General features: G+C 44.3%; 1 protein-coding gene across 7 annotated transcripts in view; it reads left to right on the forward strand.

The window, feature by feature from the left end:
- Positions 1-17437, forward strand: part of LOC135524802 (kinesin-like protein KIF1A) — a 183425-nt gene that overhangs the window by 45409 nt on the left and 120579 nt on the right. For all 7 annotated transcript variants that reach the window (XM_064952638.1, XM_064952631.1, XM_064952632.1 and 4 more), the window contains exons 3-7: positions 5900-5973; positions 7764-7946; positions 8706-8774; positions 9320-9498; positions 17239-17350. In XM_064952638.1, coding sequence (XP_064808710.1) covers positions 5900-5973; positions 7764-7946; positions 8706-8774; positions 9320-9498; positions 17239-17350 — 617 coding nt within the window. The remainder of the gene's footprint in view (positions 1-5899; positions 5974-7763; positions 7947-8705; positions 8775-9319; positions 9499-17238; positions 17351-17437) is intronic.

The following is a 17437-nucleotide window of genomic DNA, read 5'->3' on the forward strand; positions in this document are numbered from 1 at the left end:
CATGTAGATGGTACTGCTCTGTAGAGGTCATGTACAGGTCATGTAGATGGTACTGCTCTGTACAGGTCATGTAGATGGTACAGGTCATGTACAGGTCATGTAGATGGTACTGCTCTGTAGAGGTCATGTACAGGTCATGTAGATGGTACTGCTCTGTACAGGTCATGTAGATGGAACTGCTCTGTAGAGGTCATGTAGAGGTCATGTAGATGGAACTGCTCTGTACAGGTCATGTAGATGGTACTGCTCTGTACAGGTCATGTAGATGGTACTGCTCTGTAGAGGTCATGTAGATGGAACTGCTCTGTAGAGGTCATGTAGAGGTCATGTAGATGGAACTGCTCTGTACAGGTCATGTAGATGGTACTGCTCTGAACAGGTCATGTAGATGGTACTGCTCTGTAGAGGTCATGTAGAGGTCATGTAGATGGAACTGCTCTGTACAGGTCATGTAGATGGTACTGCTCTGTACAGGTCATGTAGATGGTACTGCTCTGTACAGGTCATGTACAGGTCATGTAGATGGTACTGCTCTGTACAGGTCATGTAGATGGAACTGCTCTGTAGAGGTCATGTAGATGGAACTGCTCTGTAGAGGTCATGTAGAGGTCATGTAGATGGAACTGCTCTGTACAGGTCATGTAGATAGAACTGCTCTGTACAGGTCATGTACAGGTCATGTAGAGGTCATGTAGATGGAACTGCTCTGTAGAGGTCATGTAGATGGTACTGCTCTGTAGAGGTCATGTAGATGGAACTGCTCTGTACAGGTCATGTACAGGTCATGTAGAGGTCATGTAGATGGAACTGCAGCCAATAGAGGGGACGATCAGACACCTTCCATCTTATTATCAAGTGACTGGCCAATAGAATGGAGGGAGGAGGTGGCTGTTTCTCCCTTCGCCTTAATCTCACCAGGACCCCCCCCCCCCCCCTTCTCTTGCCTCTGTAACGTTGGCGTTTCCTCTTGGGTTACCCCAATCATTTATCAGGAAATACGGAAAGAGCCCAGATGAGTCGAAGTTGGACTTTTTAAGGTAGGTACTGCTGATCTTCAGTTCTTGTCGGTTGTAATAAATGATAGCGGATACATTTAGAGAAAACAAAGTTAAAATAAACAAACAAAGAATGACAAAGTAGCAAAGTTGGATCAGAGCTCGCAAAACACGGTGGCCATCCAATATGGCGCCATTCCAGCGCGAAGCCGTCATAAATTTGATTCTAAGGTCATTGCTTTACAGTAAACCCCACCCCTCACATCTGGCTTGTTTTCAATTGCCACACGAGCACTTAATAAAAGCAATGTATTGCAGCAAATTAAATCAACGTTTATTGGTCACGGCCACAGGTTACATGAACCAGTCGCTGTCCAGTTGTATACACAGGCCTGTTCTGACAGTATCCATTCATTAGCCCGGAACACCAGAAGCGAAACCCTCTGTCTGTCTTGTCTGTCTGTCTTGTCTGTCTGTACTCTGTAATTGTCCAGAAGGGAACAGTCTGTCTGTAAAGTGCTCATGGAAGCAGTGACTCAGCCATTCTTCCTCCCTCCCTCCCTCCCTCCCTCCCTCCCTCCCCCTCCCTCCCTCCCTCCCTCCCTCCCTCCCTCCCTCCCTCCCTCCCTCCCTCCCCCCTCCCTCCCTCCCTCCCTCCCTCCCTCCCTCCCTCCCTCCCTCCCTCCCTCGGGCCTTAAACACGTCACACATTGCTTGCGTCCCAAATGACATTCCCTATGCCCTATTCCCTATGCGGTGCACTACTGTAGACTGGAGATATTCACGCTGATGGTCACTGACCCAGCAAGCAGATCTAGTTTCACACAGCAGGGCAGGTAGAGAGGTTCTGTCACCCTCGTCACCTTCCTCTATGCCCCTCTCTCTCTCTCTCTCTCTCTCTCTCTCTCTCTCTCTCTGTCTCTCTCTCTGTCTCTCTCTCTCTGTCTCTCTCTCTCTCTCTGTCTCTCTCTCTCTGTCTCTCTCTGTCTCTCTCTCTCTGTCTCTCTCTCTGTCTCTCTCTCTCTGTCTCTCTCTCTGTCTCTCTCTCTGTCTCTCTCTCTCTCTGTCTCTCTCTCTCTCTCTCTCTCTCTTTGTCTCTCTCGTTGTCTCTCTCTAACTCTCTCTCTCTCTCTCTCTCTCTCCCTCTCCCTGTCTCTCTCTCTGTCTCTCTCCCTCTCTGTCTCTCTCTCTTTGTCTCTATCTCTTTGTCTCTCTCTCTTTGTCTCTATCTCTTTGTCTCTATCTCTTTGTCTCTCTCTCTCTCTCTATCTCTTTGTCTCTCTCTAACTCTCTCTCTCTCTCTCTCTCTCTCTCTCTCTGTCTCTCTCCTTTGTCTCTCTCTCGCTCTCTCTAACTCTAACTCTCTCTCTCTCTCTCTCTCTCTCAATTCAATTCAATTCAAGGGGCTTTATTGGCATGGGAAACATGGGTTAACATTGCCAAAGCAAGTGAGGTAGATAATATATAAAGTGAAATAAACAATGAAAATGAACAGTAAACATCACACATACAGAAGATTGATATGTCATATTATATATATACAGTGCCTTGCGAAAGTATTTGGCCCCCTTGAACTTTGTGACCTTTTGCCACATTTCAGGCTTCAAACATAAAGATATAAAACTGTATTTTTTTGTGAAGAATCAACAACAAGTGGGACACAATCATGAAGTGGAACGACATTTATTGGATATTTCAACCTTTTTTAACAAATCAAAAACTGAAAAATTGGGCGTGCAAAATTATTCAGCCCCCTTAAGTTAATACTTTGTAGCACCACCTTTTGCTGCGATTACAGCTGTAAGTCGCTTGGGGTATGTCTCTATCAGTTTTGCACATCGAGAGACTGAAATTTTTTCCCATTCCTCCTTGCAAAACAGCTCGAGCTCAGTGAGGTTGGATGGAGAGCATTTGTGAACAGCAGTTTTCAGTTCTTTCCACAGATTCTCGATTGGATTCAGGTCTGGACTTTGACTTGGCCATTCTAACACCTGGATATATTTATTTTTGAACCATTCCATTGTAGATTTTGCTTTTGTTTTGGATCATTGTCTTGTTGGAAGACAAATCTCCGTCCCAGTCTCAGGTCTTTTGCAGACTCCATCAGGTTTTCTTCCAGAATGGTCCTGTATTTGGCTCCATCCGTCTTCCCATCAATTTTAACCATCTTCCCTGTCCCTGCTGAAGAAAAGCAGGCCCAAACCATGATGCTGCCACCACCATGTTTGACAGTGGGTATGGTGTGTTCAGGGTAATGAGCTGTGTTGCTTTTACGCCAAACATAACGTTTTGCATTGTTGCCAAAAAGTTCAATTTTGGTTTCATCTGACCAGAGCACGTTCTTCCACATGTTTGGTCTGTCTCCCAGGTGGCTTGTGGCAAACTTTAAACAACACTTTTTATGGATATCTTTAAGAAATGGCTTTCTTCTTGCCACTCTTCCATAAAGGCCAGATTTGTGCAATATACGACTGATTGTTGTCCTATGGACAGAGTCTCCCACCTCAGCTGTAGATCTCTGCAGTTCATCCAGAGTGATCATGGGCCTCTTGGCTGCATCTCTGATCAGTCTTCTCGTTGTATGAGCTGAAAGTTTAGAGGGACGGCCAGGTCTTTGTAGATTTGCAGTGGTCTGATACTCCTTCCATTTCAATATTATCGCTTGCACAGTGCTCCTTGGGATGTTTAAAGCTTGGGAAATCTTTTTGTATCCAAATCCGGCTTTAAACTTCTTCACAACAGTATCTCGGACCTGCCTGGTGTGTTCCTTGTTCTTCATGATGCTCTCTGCGCTTTTAACGGACCTCTGAGATTATCACAGTGCAGGTGCATTTATATGGAGACTTGATTACACACAGGTGGATTGTGTATTTATCATCATTAGTCATTTAGGTCAACATTGGATCATTCAGAGATCCTCACTGAACTTCTGGAGAGAGTTTGCTGCACTGAAAGTAAAGGGACTGAATAATTGTGCACGCCCAATTTTTCAGTTTTTGATTTGTTAAAAAAGTTTGAAATATCCAATAAATGTCGTTCCACTTCATGATTGTGTCCCACTTGTTGTTGATTCTTCACAAAAAAATACAGTTTTATATCTTTATGTTTGAAGCCTGAAATGTGGCAAAAGGTCACAAAGTTCAAGGGGCCCGAATACTTTCGCAAGGCACTGTATATATACAGTGTTGTAACAATGTACAAATGGTCAATATATCCCTCTCTCTCTCTCGTCCTCTAAGAACAGGCAAACATCTCTCTCTCTCTCTCTCTCTGTCTCTCTCTGTCTCTCTCTCGCTCTGTCAATTCAATTCAATTTCAATTCAAGGGCTTTATTGGCATGGGAAACATGTGTTAACATTGCCAAAGCAAGTGAGGTTGATAATATATAAAGTGAATATATAAAGTGAAATAAACAATAATAATGAACAGTAAACATTACACATACAGAAGTTTCAAAACAATAAAGACATTACAAATGTCATATTATATATATATATATACAGCATTTTAACAATGTACAAATGGTTAAAGGACACAAGATAAAATAAATAAGCATAAATATGGGTTGTATTTACAATGGTGTGTGTTCTTCACTGGTTGCCCTTTTCTCGTGGCAACAGGTCACAAATCTTGTTGCTGTGATGGAACACTGTGGAATTTCGCCCAGTAGATATGGGAGTTTATCAAAATTGGATTTGTTTTCGAATTCTTTGTGGATCTGTGTAATCTGAGGGAAATATGTCTCCCCAATATGGTCATACATTGGGCAGGAGGTTAGGAAGTGCAGCTCAGTTTCCACCTCATTTTGTGGGCAGTGAGCACATAGCCTGTCTTCTCTTGAGAGCCAGGTCTGCCTACGGCGGCCTTTCTCAATAGCAAGGCTATGCTCACTGAGTCTGTGCATAGTCAAGCTTTCCTTAATTTTAGGTCAGTCACAGTGGTCAGGTATTCTGCCACTGTGTACTCTCTGTTTAGGGCCAAATACCATTCTATTTTGCTCTGTTTTTTTGTTAATTCTTTCCAATGTGTCAAGTAATTATCTTTTTGTTTTCTCATGATTTGGTTGGGTCTAATTGTGCTGCTGTCCTGGGGCTCTGTAGGGTGTGTTTGTGTTTGTGAACAGAGCCCCAGGACCAGCTTGCTTAGGTGACTCTTCTCCAGGTTCATCTCTCTGTAGGTGATGGCTTTGTTATGGAAGGTTTGGGAATCGCTTCCTTTTAGGTGTTTATAGAATTTAACGGCTCTTTTCTGGATTTTGATAATTAGTGGGTATCGGCCTAATTCTGCTCTGCATGCATTATTTGGTGTTTTACGTTGTACACGGAGGATATTTTTGCAGAATTCTGTGTGCAGAGTCTCAATTTGGTGTTTGTCCCATTTTGTGAAGTCTTGGTTAGTGAGCGGACGCCAGACCTCACAACCATAAAGGGCAATAGGCTCTATGACTGATTCAAGTATTTTTAGCCAAATCCCATATTGGTATTTTGAAATTTATGTTCCTTTTGTGTTCCTTCCTCTCTCTCCCTCTCTCTCTCTCTCTCCCTCTCTCCCTCCCTCTCTCTCTCTCTCTCTCTCTCTCTCTCTCTCTCTCTCTCTCTCTTCTGCCTCTCTCTCTCCTCTCTCTTGCCTCTCTCTCTCTCTCTCTCTCTCTCTGTCTCTCTATCTCTCTCTCTCTCTCTCTCTCTCTCTTGCCTCTCTCTCTCTCTGTCTCTCTCTTTGCCTCTCTCTCTCTCTCTCTCTCTCTCTCTTGCCTCTCTCTTCTGCCTCTCTCTCTCTCTCTCTTTGCCTCTCTCTCTCTTTGCCTCTCTCTCTCTCTCTTTCCTCTCTCTTTGCCTCTCTCTTTGCCTCTCTCTCTCGCTCTCTCTCTCTCTCTCTCTCACTAATCTGTTTGTCATGTCTTTCAGCCATCCTGAACCCCAAGCAGCCTAAAGAGAATAAGAGCTTCAACTTTGATTACTCCTACTGGTCACACACCTCGGTAAGTACCTGTACCCCTGCTGATGTCATACTACACAGTAATCCTTTATTAAAAGGACTTTGATTACATTCGACATGCATATATTTGATCTGAGACGGCACTTGTCTTGGGTTTGTATTTTTTTAAATATATTTGCTACACCAGAAGTTAATGGTTATGTGTCGGTCGTTGTTGTAAACAAGGATTTGTGCTTAGCCCGACTTGCCTAGTTAAATAAAGGTTACACGTATTGTTGGGTCAATTAAGTAATAAAAGTTATCCAATTAAGTAATAAAAGTTATCCAATTAAGTAATAAAAGTTATCCAATTAAGTAATAAAGGTTGTCCAATTAAGTAATAAAAGTTATCCAATTAAGTAATAAAAGTTATCCAATTAAGTAATAAAAGTTATCCAATTAAGGATGGATATGAGCCTAGGGGCTTGGAGAGTTACTGAGTAAGGGAAAAGTCAATCACGTGTTTAAGGTCACTGATAAGGTTGAATAGCTGTGGATTAGTGAAGAATGATGGCCCAAAGGTCAAGTCAGGGCACATGAAGGGAGAAGGAACAGTTTATTACCCACATCGCTTAACTTCCTGCCTAGCAACAAAGATGTCGTGTTTGGAGAAAAGGAGGAGACTCCGCCTAAAGTGGGCGTCCTGGTAGAAACGTGTCTTTGTCTTTTCAGCTGTTTAGGTGAATTAACTTGGTTTGAGCTTTTACTAGTTGTCCGTTAATTTAACTCTGTTTTGTCAGAACCATACAATTTGGGTTACAGTACCCAGAGACACAGATTACTCCTGGACTACATTATCCAGAGACACAGATTACTCCTGGACTACATTACCCAGATACACTGATTACTCCTGGGCTACATTACCCAGAGACACAGATTACTCCTGGACTACATTACCCAGATACACTGATTACTCCTGGGCTACATTACCCAGAGACACAGATTACTCCTGGGCTACATTACCCAGAGACACAGATTACTCCTGGACTACATTACCCAGAGACACAGATTACTCCTGGACTACATTACCCAGATACACAGATTACTCCTGGACTACATTACCCAGAGACACAGATTACTCCTGGACTACATTACCCAGAGACACAGATTACTCCTGGACTACATTACCCAGAGACACAGATTACTCCTGGACTACATTACCCAGAGACAAAGATTACTCCTGGACTACATTACCCAGAGACACAGATTACTCCTGGGCTACTTTACCCAGATACACAGATTACTCCTGGACTACATTGCCCAGGTACACAAATTACTCCTGGGCTACTTTACCCAGAGACACAGATTACTCCTACACTACATTACCCAGAGACACCGATTACCCCTGGACTACATTACCCAGATACACAGATTACTCCTGGGCACCAGCCCCCAGAGACACAGATTACTCCTGAGCTACAGCACCCAGAGACACAGATTACTCCTGGACTACATTACCCAGAGACACAGATTACTCCTGGGCTACAGCCCCCTTAGACACAGATTACTTCTGGACTACATTACCCAGATACACAGATTACTCCTGGACTACATTACCCATATACACAGATTACTCCTGGACTACATTACCCAGATACACAGATTACTCCTGGACTACAGTACCCAGATACACAGATTACTCCTGGGCTACAGCACCCAGAGACATAGTTGAGAATGTCATATGTAGGATTATCATATAAGTAGAAAACAACAAAAAACAATTATTCCAAATTGTAGTGGTGTCTTGGTTAATCATGTTGATGGATGTTTATCGAACACATTCTCTCTCCACAGCCCGAGGACATCAACTTTGCTGGCCAGCAGCAGGTGTACAAGGACATTGGTGAGGAGATGCTGCTCCATGCCTTCGAGGGATACAACGTCTGTATCTTTGCCTATGGCCAGACCGGATCTGGGAAGTCCTACACCATGATGGGCAAGCCGGACTTGAAGGACCAGGAAGGAATTATCCCTCTGGTATACAGCATATCCTGTTACCTCCAACACCAGGGTTACATATCCTGTTACCTCCAACACCAGGGTTGCATATCCTGTTACCTCTAACACCAGGGTTACATATAATGTTACCTCTAACACCAGGGTTACATATCCTGTTACCTCCAACACCAGGGTTGCATATCCTGTTACCTCTAACACCAGGGTTACATATCCTGTTACCTCTAACACCAGGGTTACATATCCTGTTACCTCCAACACCAGGGTTGCATATCCTGTTACCAGGGTTACATATCCTGTTACCTCTAACACCAGGGTTACATATCCTGTTACCTCTAACACCAGGGTTACATATCCTGTTACCTCTAACACCAGGGTTACATATCCTGTTACCAGGGTTACATATCCTGTTACCTCCAACACCAGGGTTGCATATCCTGTTACCTCTAACACCAGGGTTACAACATTTCAGTAACTTTTTTGAAAAATCCCTGGTTTTCCCAAATGGAACATTGCCAGAATCCTGAATTCTCCAACCGGAACTGCTGGATAACTAGGGAATTTTCGGAAAGTTAGCGAATCATTCACTTAGCTCTTCATGCCTAAACACAAGAAGAACAGGTGTTGGAAATTAATGAAAGCTAAATTGTGGTGCAACACATTGGATGGTTGATTATTCAGTGTGTCAATGTGTTCGTATCTGTCCCCCGTACATACAAACCAAATATCAGTTGATAATAAATGCTCACTCCAAACCTTTTCCTCTCTTGCTCCCCCTAGATGTGTGAAGACCTTTTCACCAAGTTCAACGACTGTAATAATGACAACACCAAGTCCTACTCTGTGGAGGTTCGTACAGTTAACATACAGGGGCCTCTTTATTGGTTCCCACTACCCATCATGTCACGTCCTGTCTTCCTGTAGGGGTCCACTTCCTCTCACTATGGCTTTTTTCTTAATTATTTTCCATCTTTCCGGGGTTGCAGGGTAGCCTAGTGGTTAGAGCATTGGAGCAGTAACCGGACTAGTAACCGAAAGGTTGCAAGTTCAAATCCCCAAGCTGACAAGGTACAAAATCTGTCGTTCTGCCCCTGAACAGGCAGTTAACCCACTGTTCTTAGGCCGTCATTGAAAATAAGAATTTGTTCTTAACTGACTTGCCTAGTAAAATAAAGGTAAAATAAATAAAAATTCTTAGCATGCACTCTCCTTGCCTCCTTCTCAAAACACATTGAAGCCATGGATCCATGGTCCCTCCAAGAATATGAGAAGAGAGGACATGAGGAATCTAAGAAAGATGAAATGAGAAAGAACCTGTGGGAGATGTGACTATTCGTGACCTCTCCTGTGTTCTAACCCTTTTATGCCCCTCCCCCACCCTGCCTCCTCCTCAGGTGAGCTACATGGAGATCTACTGTGAGCGTGTGCGTGACCTCCTGAACCCTAAGAACAAGGGGAACCTGCGTGTGAGGGAACACCCCCTGATGGGGCCCTACGTAGAGGACCTGTCCAAGCTGGCCGTCACCTCCTACAACGACATCCAGGACCTCATGGACTCTGGAAACAAGGCCAGGTGAGTGGATGGATGGATTGATGGATGGGTGGATGGTTAGATAGGTAGATGTACAGTGTATGTATGGGTAGGTGGATGTGTGGATGGATGGGTGGGTGGGTTGATGAATCAGAATCAGAAAACTTAATTGCCATGGCGCCCCGGGGGTAGAGATGACCGAAAAGAGCTTCTGGACATCAGAACTGGGATTACTCACCTCAAATTGGACGAGTCTTCAATGGACGAGTCTTCAATGAGTCGGACGCGATGGATATACTACAGACACCCAACCAGGCCCTGATCCCCGTGATTCCATGGCGAAGAAAACTGAGATTTCGAGGCAAAAGATCAGGGTACCTTGTGAGGATCAGGTGACGAGTGGCCTTCCGTCCTGCTAGCTAACGTTCAATCGCTGGAAAATAAATGGGACTAACTGAAGGCACGGCATATCCTACCAACGGGACATTAAAAACTGTAATATCTTATGTTTCACCAAGTCTGGGCTGAATGACAACATCAAGAACATACAGCTGTTATACACTGTATCGGCAGGACAGATTCACAGCTGGTGCACGATATCTAAGAAAGTCTCAAAGTTTTGCTCGCCTGGGGTAGAGTATCTCATGGTAAGCTGTAGACCACACTATCTACCTAGAGAGTTTTCATCTGTATTTTTCGTAGCTGTCTACACACCACCGCAGAGCGAGGTTGGCACTAAAACTGCACTGAATGAGCTGTATACCACCATAAGCAAACAGGAAGACGCTCACCCAGAGGCGGCACTCCTAGTGGCCAGGGACTTTAGTGCAGGGAAACTTAAATCAGTTTAACATAATTTCTATCAACATGTTTAATTTGCAACCAGAGGGGAAAAAGAATTCTAGACCACCTTTACTCCACACACATAGACAAATACAAAACTCTCCCTCGTCCTCCATTTGGTAATTCTGACCACAACTCTATCCTCCTGATTCTTGCTTACAAGCAAAAATTAAAGCAGGAAGCACCAGTGACTTGGTCTATAAGTGGTCAAATGAAGCAGATGCTAAACTACAGGACTTCTTTACTATCACAGACTAGAACATGTTCCGGGATTCTTCCGATGGCATTGAGGAATACACCACATCAGTCACTGGCTTTATCAATAAGTGCATCGAGGACGTCGTCCCCACAGTAACTGCACATACATACCCCAACCAGAAGCCATGGATTACAGGCAACATTCGCACAGAGCTAAAGGGTAGAGCTGCCACTTTCAAGGAGCGGGACTCTAACCCGGAAGCTTATAAGAAATCCTGCTATGCCCTCGACGAACTATCAAACAGGCAAAGCGTCAATACAGGACGAAGATTGAATCATACTACACCGGTTCCGATGCTCGACAGATGTGGCAGGGCTTGCAAACTATTACGGACTACAAAGGGAAGCACAGCCGAGAGCTGCCCAGTGAGCTAAATAATTCCTGTGCTCGCTTCGAGGCAAGTAACACTGACACATGCATGAGAGCATCAGCTGTTCCGGATGACTGTGTGATCACACTCTCCACAGCCGATGTGAGTAAGACCTTTAAACATGTCAACATTCACAAGGACGCTGGACCAGACGGATTACCAGGACGTGTACTCCGAGCATGTGCTGACCAACTGGCAAGTGTCTTCACTGACATTTTCAACCTCTCCCTTTCTGAGTCTGTAATACCAACATGTTTCAAGTAGACCACCATAGTGCCTGTTCTTAAGAACACCGAGGTAACCTGCGTAAATGACTACCGACATGTAGCACTCATGTCTGTAGCCATGAAAGGCTGGTCATGGCTCACATCAACACCATTATCCCAGAAACCCTAGACCCACTCCAATTTGCATACCGCCCCAACAGATCCACAGATGATGGAATCTCTATTGCACTCCACACTGCCCTTTTGTCACATGAGATGATGCTGGAGAGACAGAGCATGTACGGGGAGTAACGTTTAATAAATAACGAGACAAGCACAGCGTCAGCAAACAGAAACGAAGACAAAAACAATTAATGCAGCAGCAGGGGAACAGACAAATACAGGGGAGGAAATGTGTCAGTCAGTCCAGGTGAGTCCAATAACGCTGATGTCGAGGGAGGGCAGGTGTGACTGATGGATGGCAGGAACATGTGATGCAGGGTAATCTGGCGCCCTCAAGCGCCAGGGGCAAGGAAGAGCAGGAGCAGACGTGACACCTTTCCCACCTGGACAAAAGGAATGTGAGAATTCTGTTCATTGACTACCACTCAGCGTTCAACACCATAGTTCCCACAAAGCTCATCACTAAGCTAAAGACCCTGGAACTAAACACCTCCCTCTGCAACTGGTACCTAGACTTCCTGATGGGCCGCCCCTAGGAGGTAAGGGTAGGTAACAACACATCCGCCACGCTGATCCTCAACACGGGGGCCCCTCAGGGGTGCGTGCTCAGTTCCCTCCTGCACACCCTGTTCACTCGTGACTGCACAGCCAGGCACAACTCCAACACCATCATTAAGTTTGCTGATGACACAACAGTGGTAGGCCTGATCACAACAACGATGAGACAGCCAATAGGGAGGAGGTAAGACTGCTCGGCCTGCGACCACAAGTCACTACAGAGGGTAGTGCGTACGGCCCAGTACATCACCGGGGCCAAGATCCCTGTCATCCTGGACCTCTATACCAGGCGGTGTCAGAGGAAGGCCCTAGTCATAGACTGTTCTCTCTGCTACCACACGGCAAGCGGTACTGGAGCGCCAAGTCGAGATCCACGAGGCTTCTAAACAGCTTCTATCCCCAAGCCATAAGACTCCTGAACATCTAATCAAATGGCTACCCAGACTATTTGCACCCCCCCCATACGCTGCTTCTACTCTCTGTTATTATCTATGCATAGCCACTTTAATAGCCCTACCTGCATGTACATAACTACCTCAATTACCCGGTGCCCCCGCACATTGACACATTGACTCTATACTGGTACCCCCTGTATATAGTCTCCACATTGACTCTGTACTGATACCCCCTGTATATAGCCTCCACATTGACTCTGTACCGTAACACCCTGTATATAGCCTCCACATTGACTCTGTACCGGTACCCCCTGTATATAGCCTCCACATTGACTCTGTACCGTAATACCCTGTATATTGCCTCCACATTGACTCTGTACCCACTGTATATAGCCTCCACATTGACTCTGTACCGTAATACCTTGTATATAGCCTCCACATTGACTCTGTACTGTAACACCCTGTATATAGCCCAACTTCTGTTATTTACTGTTGCTTTTTAATTACTTGTTTTTCTTCTCTTGCTTTTTAAAACGTTTTTTTCCTTAAAACTACATTGCTTGGGAAGGGGTTGTAAGTAAGCATTTCATTGTATGGCCTACATCTGTTGTATTCAGCACGTGACAAATAACATTTGATTTGATTTGAAACCATGTTACTCGGAATTTATCTTGGCGTCGGATGGATGGATGGATGGATGATTGGGTGGGTGAACGGATGGATTAAGGATGGATGATATATGACGGCCAGGGTTTATGTTCTTTGGGGTGTTTTTGGTTTGTCAGTAATTCAAATGTGATTTTATTCTAAAGATTGTGCCTTTGTTCCAATATCCACACGAGCAATATCACTTAGCCTCAGGCATTATACTGAGCCTGCATTCTAAATGGAACACAGGCTCTGTTTGAGAAGGTTTGGTGTGAGTCCCAAATATCTCTCTATTCCCTATGTAGTGCACTACTTTTGAACATAGGGGCTACTGTTCCGTTTGGGATGCAACCTTGGTGAGGTGAAGTTTCCATAGTGTACCCTGTTGGCCGTGAATTAATAGAGTCATTAATTACGAAATGTTGTGTCGATGAGGGAATTTACTGCATGGGAAGACTTGAACTAACTAACAGACCAGAATAGATGTTCATTAACTAACACGTTAAAGACATGGTGGGAGTGTAGCGGAGACGGGGAGACGGGGAAAACTAGGATACTCCAGCAGAAAGACAGGACAAAACAAAGCAGCAATGAATGATTGAAGTTCCAGACTTGTCCGTGCTGCAACTGTAAGGGATGTGTAACCGGTAGCAGTGAAACAAGACTCTGTAAAGGGGTGTGTAACTGGTGGCAGTGAAACAAGACTCTGTAAAGGGGTGTGTAACTGGTGGCAGTGAAACAAGACTCTGTAAAGGGGTGTGTAACTGGTGGCAGTGAAACAAGACTCTGTAAAGGGGTGTGTTGCAGTGAAGCAAGACTCTGTAAAGGGGTGTGTAACTGGTGGCAGTGAAACAAGACTCTGTAAAGGGGGGTGTAACTGGTGGCAGTGAAACAAGACTCTGTAAAGGGGGGTGTAACTGGTGGCAGTGAAACAAGACTCTGTAAAGGGGTGTGTAACTGGTAGCAGTGAAACAAGACTCTGTAAAGGGATGTGTAACTGGTGGCAGTGAAACAAGACTCTGTAAAGGGGTGTGTAACTGGTGGCAGTGAAACAAGACTCTGTAAAGGGGTGTGTAACTGGTGGCAGTGAAACAAGACTCTGTAAAGGGGTGTGTAACTGGTGGCAGTGAAACAAGACTCTGTAAAGGGGTGTGTAACGGGTGGCAGTGAAACAAGACACTGTAAAGGGGGGTGTAACTGGTAGCAGTGAAACAAGACTCTGTAAAGTGGGGTGTAACTGGTGGCAGTGAAACAAGACTCTGTAAAGGGGTGTGTAACCGGTGGCAGTGAAACAAGACTCTGTAAAGGGGTGTGTAACTGGTGGCAGTGAAACCAGACTCTGTAAAGGGGTGTGTTGCAGTGAAGCAAGACTCTGTAAAGGGGGGTGTAACTGGTGGCAGTGAAACAAGACTCTGTAAAGGGGTGTGTAACGGGTGGCAGTGAAACAAGACACTGTAAAGGGGGGTGTAACTGGTGGCAGTGAAACAAGACTCTGTAAAGGGGTGTGTAACTGGTGGCAGTGAAACAAGACTCTGTAAAGGGGGGTGTAACTGGTGGCAGTGAAACAAGACTCTGTAAAGGGGTGTGTAACTGGTGGCAGTGAAACAAGACTCTGTAAAGGGGTGTGTAACTGGTGGCAGTGAAACAAGACTCTGTAAAGGGGTGTGTAACCAGTGGCAGTGAAACAAGACTCTATAAAGGGGGGTGTAACTGGTGGCAGTGAAACAAGACTCTGTAAAGGGGTGTGTAACTGGTGGCAGTGAAACAAGACTCTGTAAAGGGGGGTGTAACTGGTAGCAGTGAAACAAGACTCTGTAAAGGGGGGTGTAACTGGTGGCAGTGAAACAAGACTCTGTAAAGGGGGGTGTAACTGGTGGCAGTGAAACAAGACTCTGTAAAGGGGGGTGTAACTGGTAGCAGTGAAACAAGACTCTGTAAAGGGGGGTGTAACTGGTGGCAGTGAAACAAGACTCTGTAAAGGGGGGTGTAACTGGTAGCAGTGAAGCAAGACTCTGTAAAGGGGGGTGTAACTGGTGGCAGTGAAACAAGACTCTGTAAAGGGGTGTGTTGCAGTGAAGCAAGACTCTGTAAAGGGGTGTGTAACTGGTAGCAGTGAAACAAGACTCTGTAAAGGGGTGTGTAACTGGTAGCAGTGAAACAAGACTCTGTAAAGGGGTGTGTAACTGGTGGCAGTGAAACAAGACTCTGTAAAGGGGTGTGTAACTGGTAGCAGTGAAACAAGACTCTGTAAAGGGGGGTGTAACTGGTGGCAGTGAAACAAGACTCTGTAAAGGGGTGTGTTGCAGTGAAACAAGACTCTGTAAAGGGGTGTGTAACTGGTGGCAGTGAAACAAGACTCTGTAAAGGGGTGTGTTGCAGTGAAACAAGACTCTGTAAAGGGGTGTGTAACTGGTGGCAGTGAAACAAGACTCTGTAAAGTGGAGTGTAACTGGTAGCAGTGAAACAAGACTCTGTAAAGGGGGGTGTAACTGGTAGCAGTGAAACAAGACTCTGTAAAGGGGGGTGTAACTGGTAGCAGTGAAACAAGACTCTGTAAAGGGGTGTGTCAGGGCTCTATCGAGCTGTCAGGCCTCTACCGACATGTCAGGGCTGTACCGAGGTGTCAGGCCTCTACCGAGATGTCAGGCCTCTACCGAGGTGTCAGGGATGTACCGAGGTGTCAGGGCTGTACCGAGGTGTCAGGCCTCTACCGAGGTGTCAGGGATGTACCGAGGTGGCAGGCCTCTACCGAGGTGTCAGGCCTCTACCGAGATGTCAGGCCTCTACCGAGGTGTCAGGCCTCTACCGAGGTGTCAGGCCTCTACCGAGGTGTCAGGATCGAACACTGTATTTCCAGTTCTTTCTGTTTTTCATCCCAATGTGAAAAGAGCAGCAGGATGGAAAATATAAAATGGTTGTGTTGCACTGCGACTCTCTACCTCACAGATATCACTCAATGCTGCTTGGACAGAACTTTAACCTCCCTAGAAATGTATCACACCACAATACTATTCTTCCTCAGTACACTCCTCACTGCTGCTGGGCAGAACTTTAGGCTCCCTACGAATCACCACATTGTCTCTTGTCTCATTAGCTCTAAGCTAACCATAGCAACTAAACAGTAGCAGAACCAGTCGCTGATGGCCCCGCTTAAAACGTCTCACGTTGAATGCAACGTGTCATTAGGAAGACGATAATTTATGTTTTGGTTGCTAGAGAGTGTTAGGGGAAATTAGTTTTAATTTATCTGTCATTTGGCATATCTTGTTGAAATTAATTTTTGCGCCCGAATAAAACTGTTCACCGTGGAGGCTTGTATGCTTTATTAGCAAGATGGATCATTGATCTCAAATGACTCAGACATTTCACTTGTTATTGTTCTTCTGTCTCAATGTGAGTAGATTTCACTCGTGTTACATCACACAGTAGGTTCTGTACATACTAGTCCCATCGGGCGGCGCACAATTTTGCCTCAGCGTCGTCCGGGTTACGGTTTGGCCGGGGTAAGCCGTCATTGTAAAATAATTATTTCTTCTTAACTGACTTGCCTAGTTAAATAAATGTTAAATACATTTTTAATAAATGTTGGATCAGTGTTAGATAAATGTTAAATAAATGTTAAATATATGTTAAATATATGTTAAATAAATGTAAAATAAATGTTAGATAAATGTTAGTTAAATGTTAAATATATGTTAAATATATGGTAAATATATGGTAAATATATGGTAAATAAATGTTAAATAAATAAATACATGTTAAATATATGTTAAATAAATGTTAAATAAAAGTTAAATAAAAGTTAAATAAATAAATATATGTTAAATAAATGTTATATAAATGTTAGATAAATGTTAAATATATGTTACATATATGTTAAATAAATGTTAAATACATGTTGCATACTCATTGCATAAATGTTGCATAAATGTTAAATAAATGTTAAATAAATGTTAGATCAATTTTAGATAACTGTTAAATATATGTTAAATAAATGTTACATTAATGTTAGATAAATGTTAAATATATGTTAAAAAAATAATTAAAAGGGCATTACACGGTAGGATCTGTACACACTGTCTGGAAATAACATCTATGGAAAGGTGTGGGAACCTCTAACATTGGAAACCTGACTGGTGAACTCATGGGTATTTCTGTGGTGTTTCATCATGCAGTATGCTCTGTCATGTTCCGTGTCGCACAAAGGACAAATGAGTGTTTCTTATTGGACAAGTCCAGGAAAGTTACTTCCTGTTTCAGTCAGTTTTCTTCAGTTTGGTACCAAATGAACATTGCCCAACATTCCCTTGTTCTCTGCAGGACGGTGGCCGCCACCAACATGAACGAGACCAGCAGTCGCTCCCACGCCGTGTTCAACATTATCTTCACCCAGAAACGCCTCGACGCTGAGACTGATAACACCTCAGAGAAGGTAGGAAGGGCGCCGCCTCAGCCCGACGGGTCTCTCTTCATATACAGTACAATAAAATGCAACCAGAGCTCTCTCTCCTCATCCCTT

This window comes from Oncorhynchus masou, chromosome 31, assembly GCF_036934945.1.
Source record: "Oncorhynchus masou masou isolate Uvic2021 chromosome 31, UVic_Omas_1.1, whole genome shotgun sequence".
Classification (NCBI taxonomy): domain Eukaryota; kingdom Metazoa; phylum Chordata; class Actinopteri; order Salmoniformes; family Salmonidae; genus Oncorhynchus; species Oncorhynchus masou.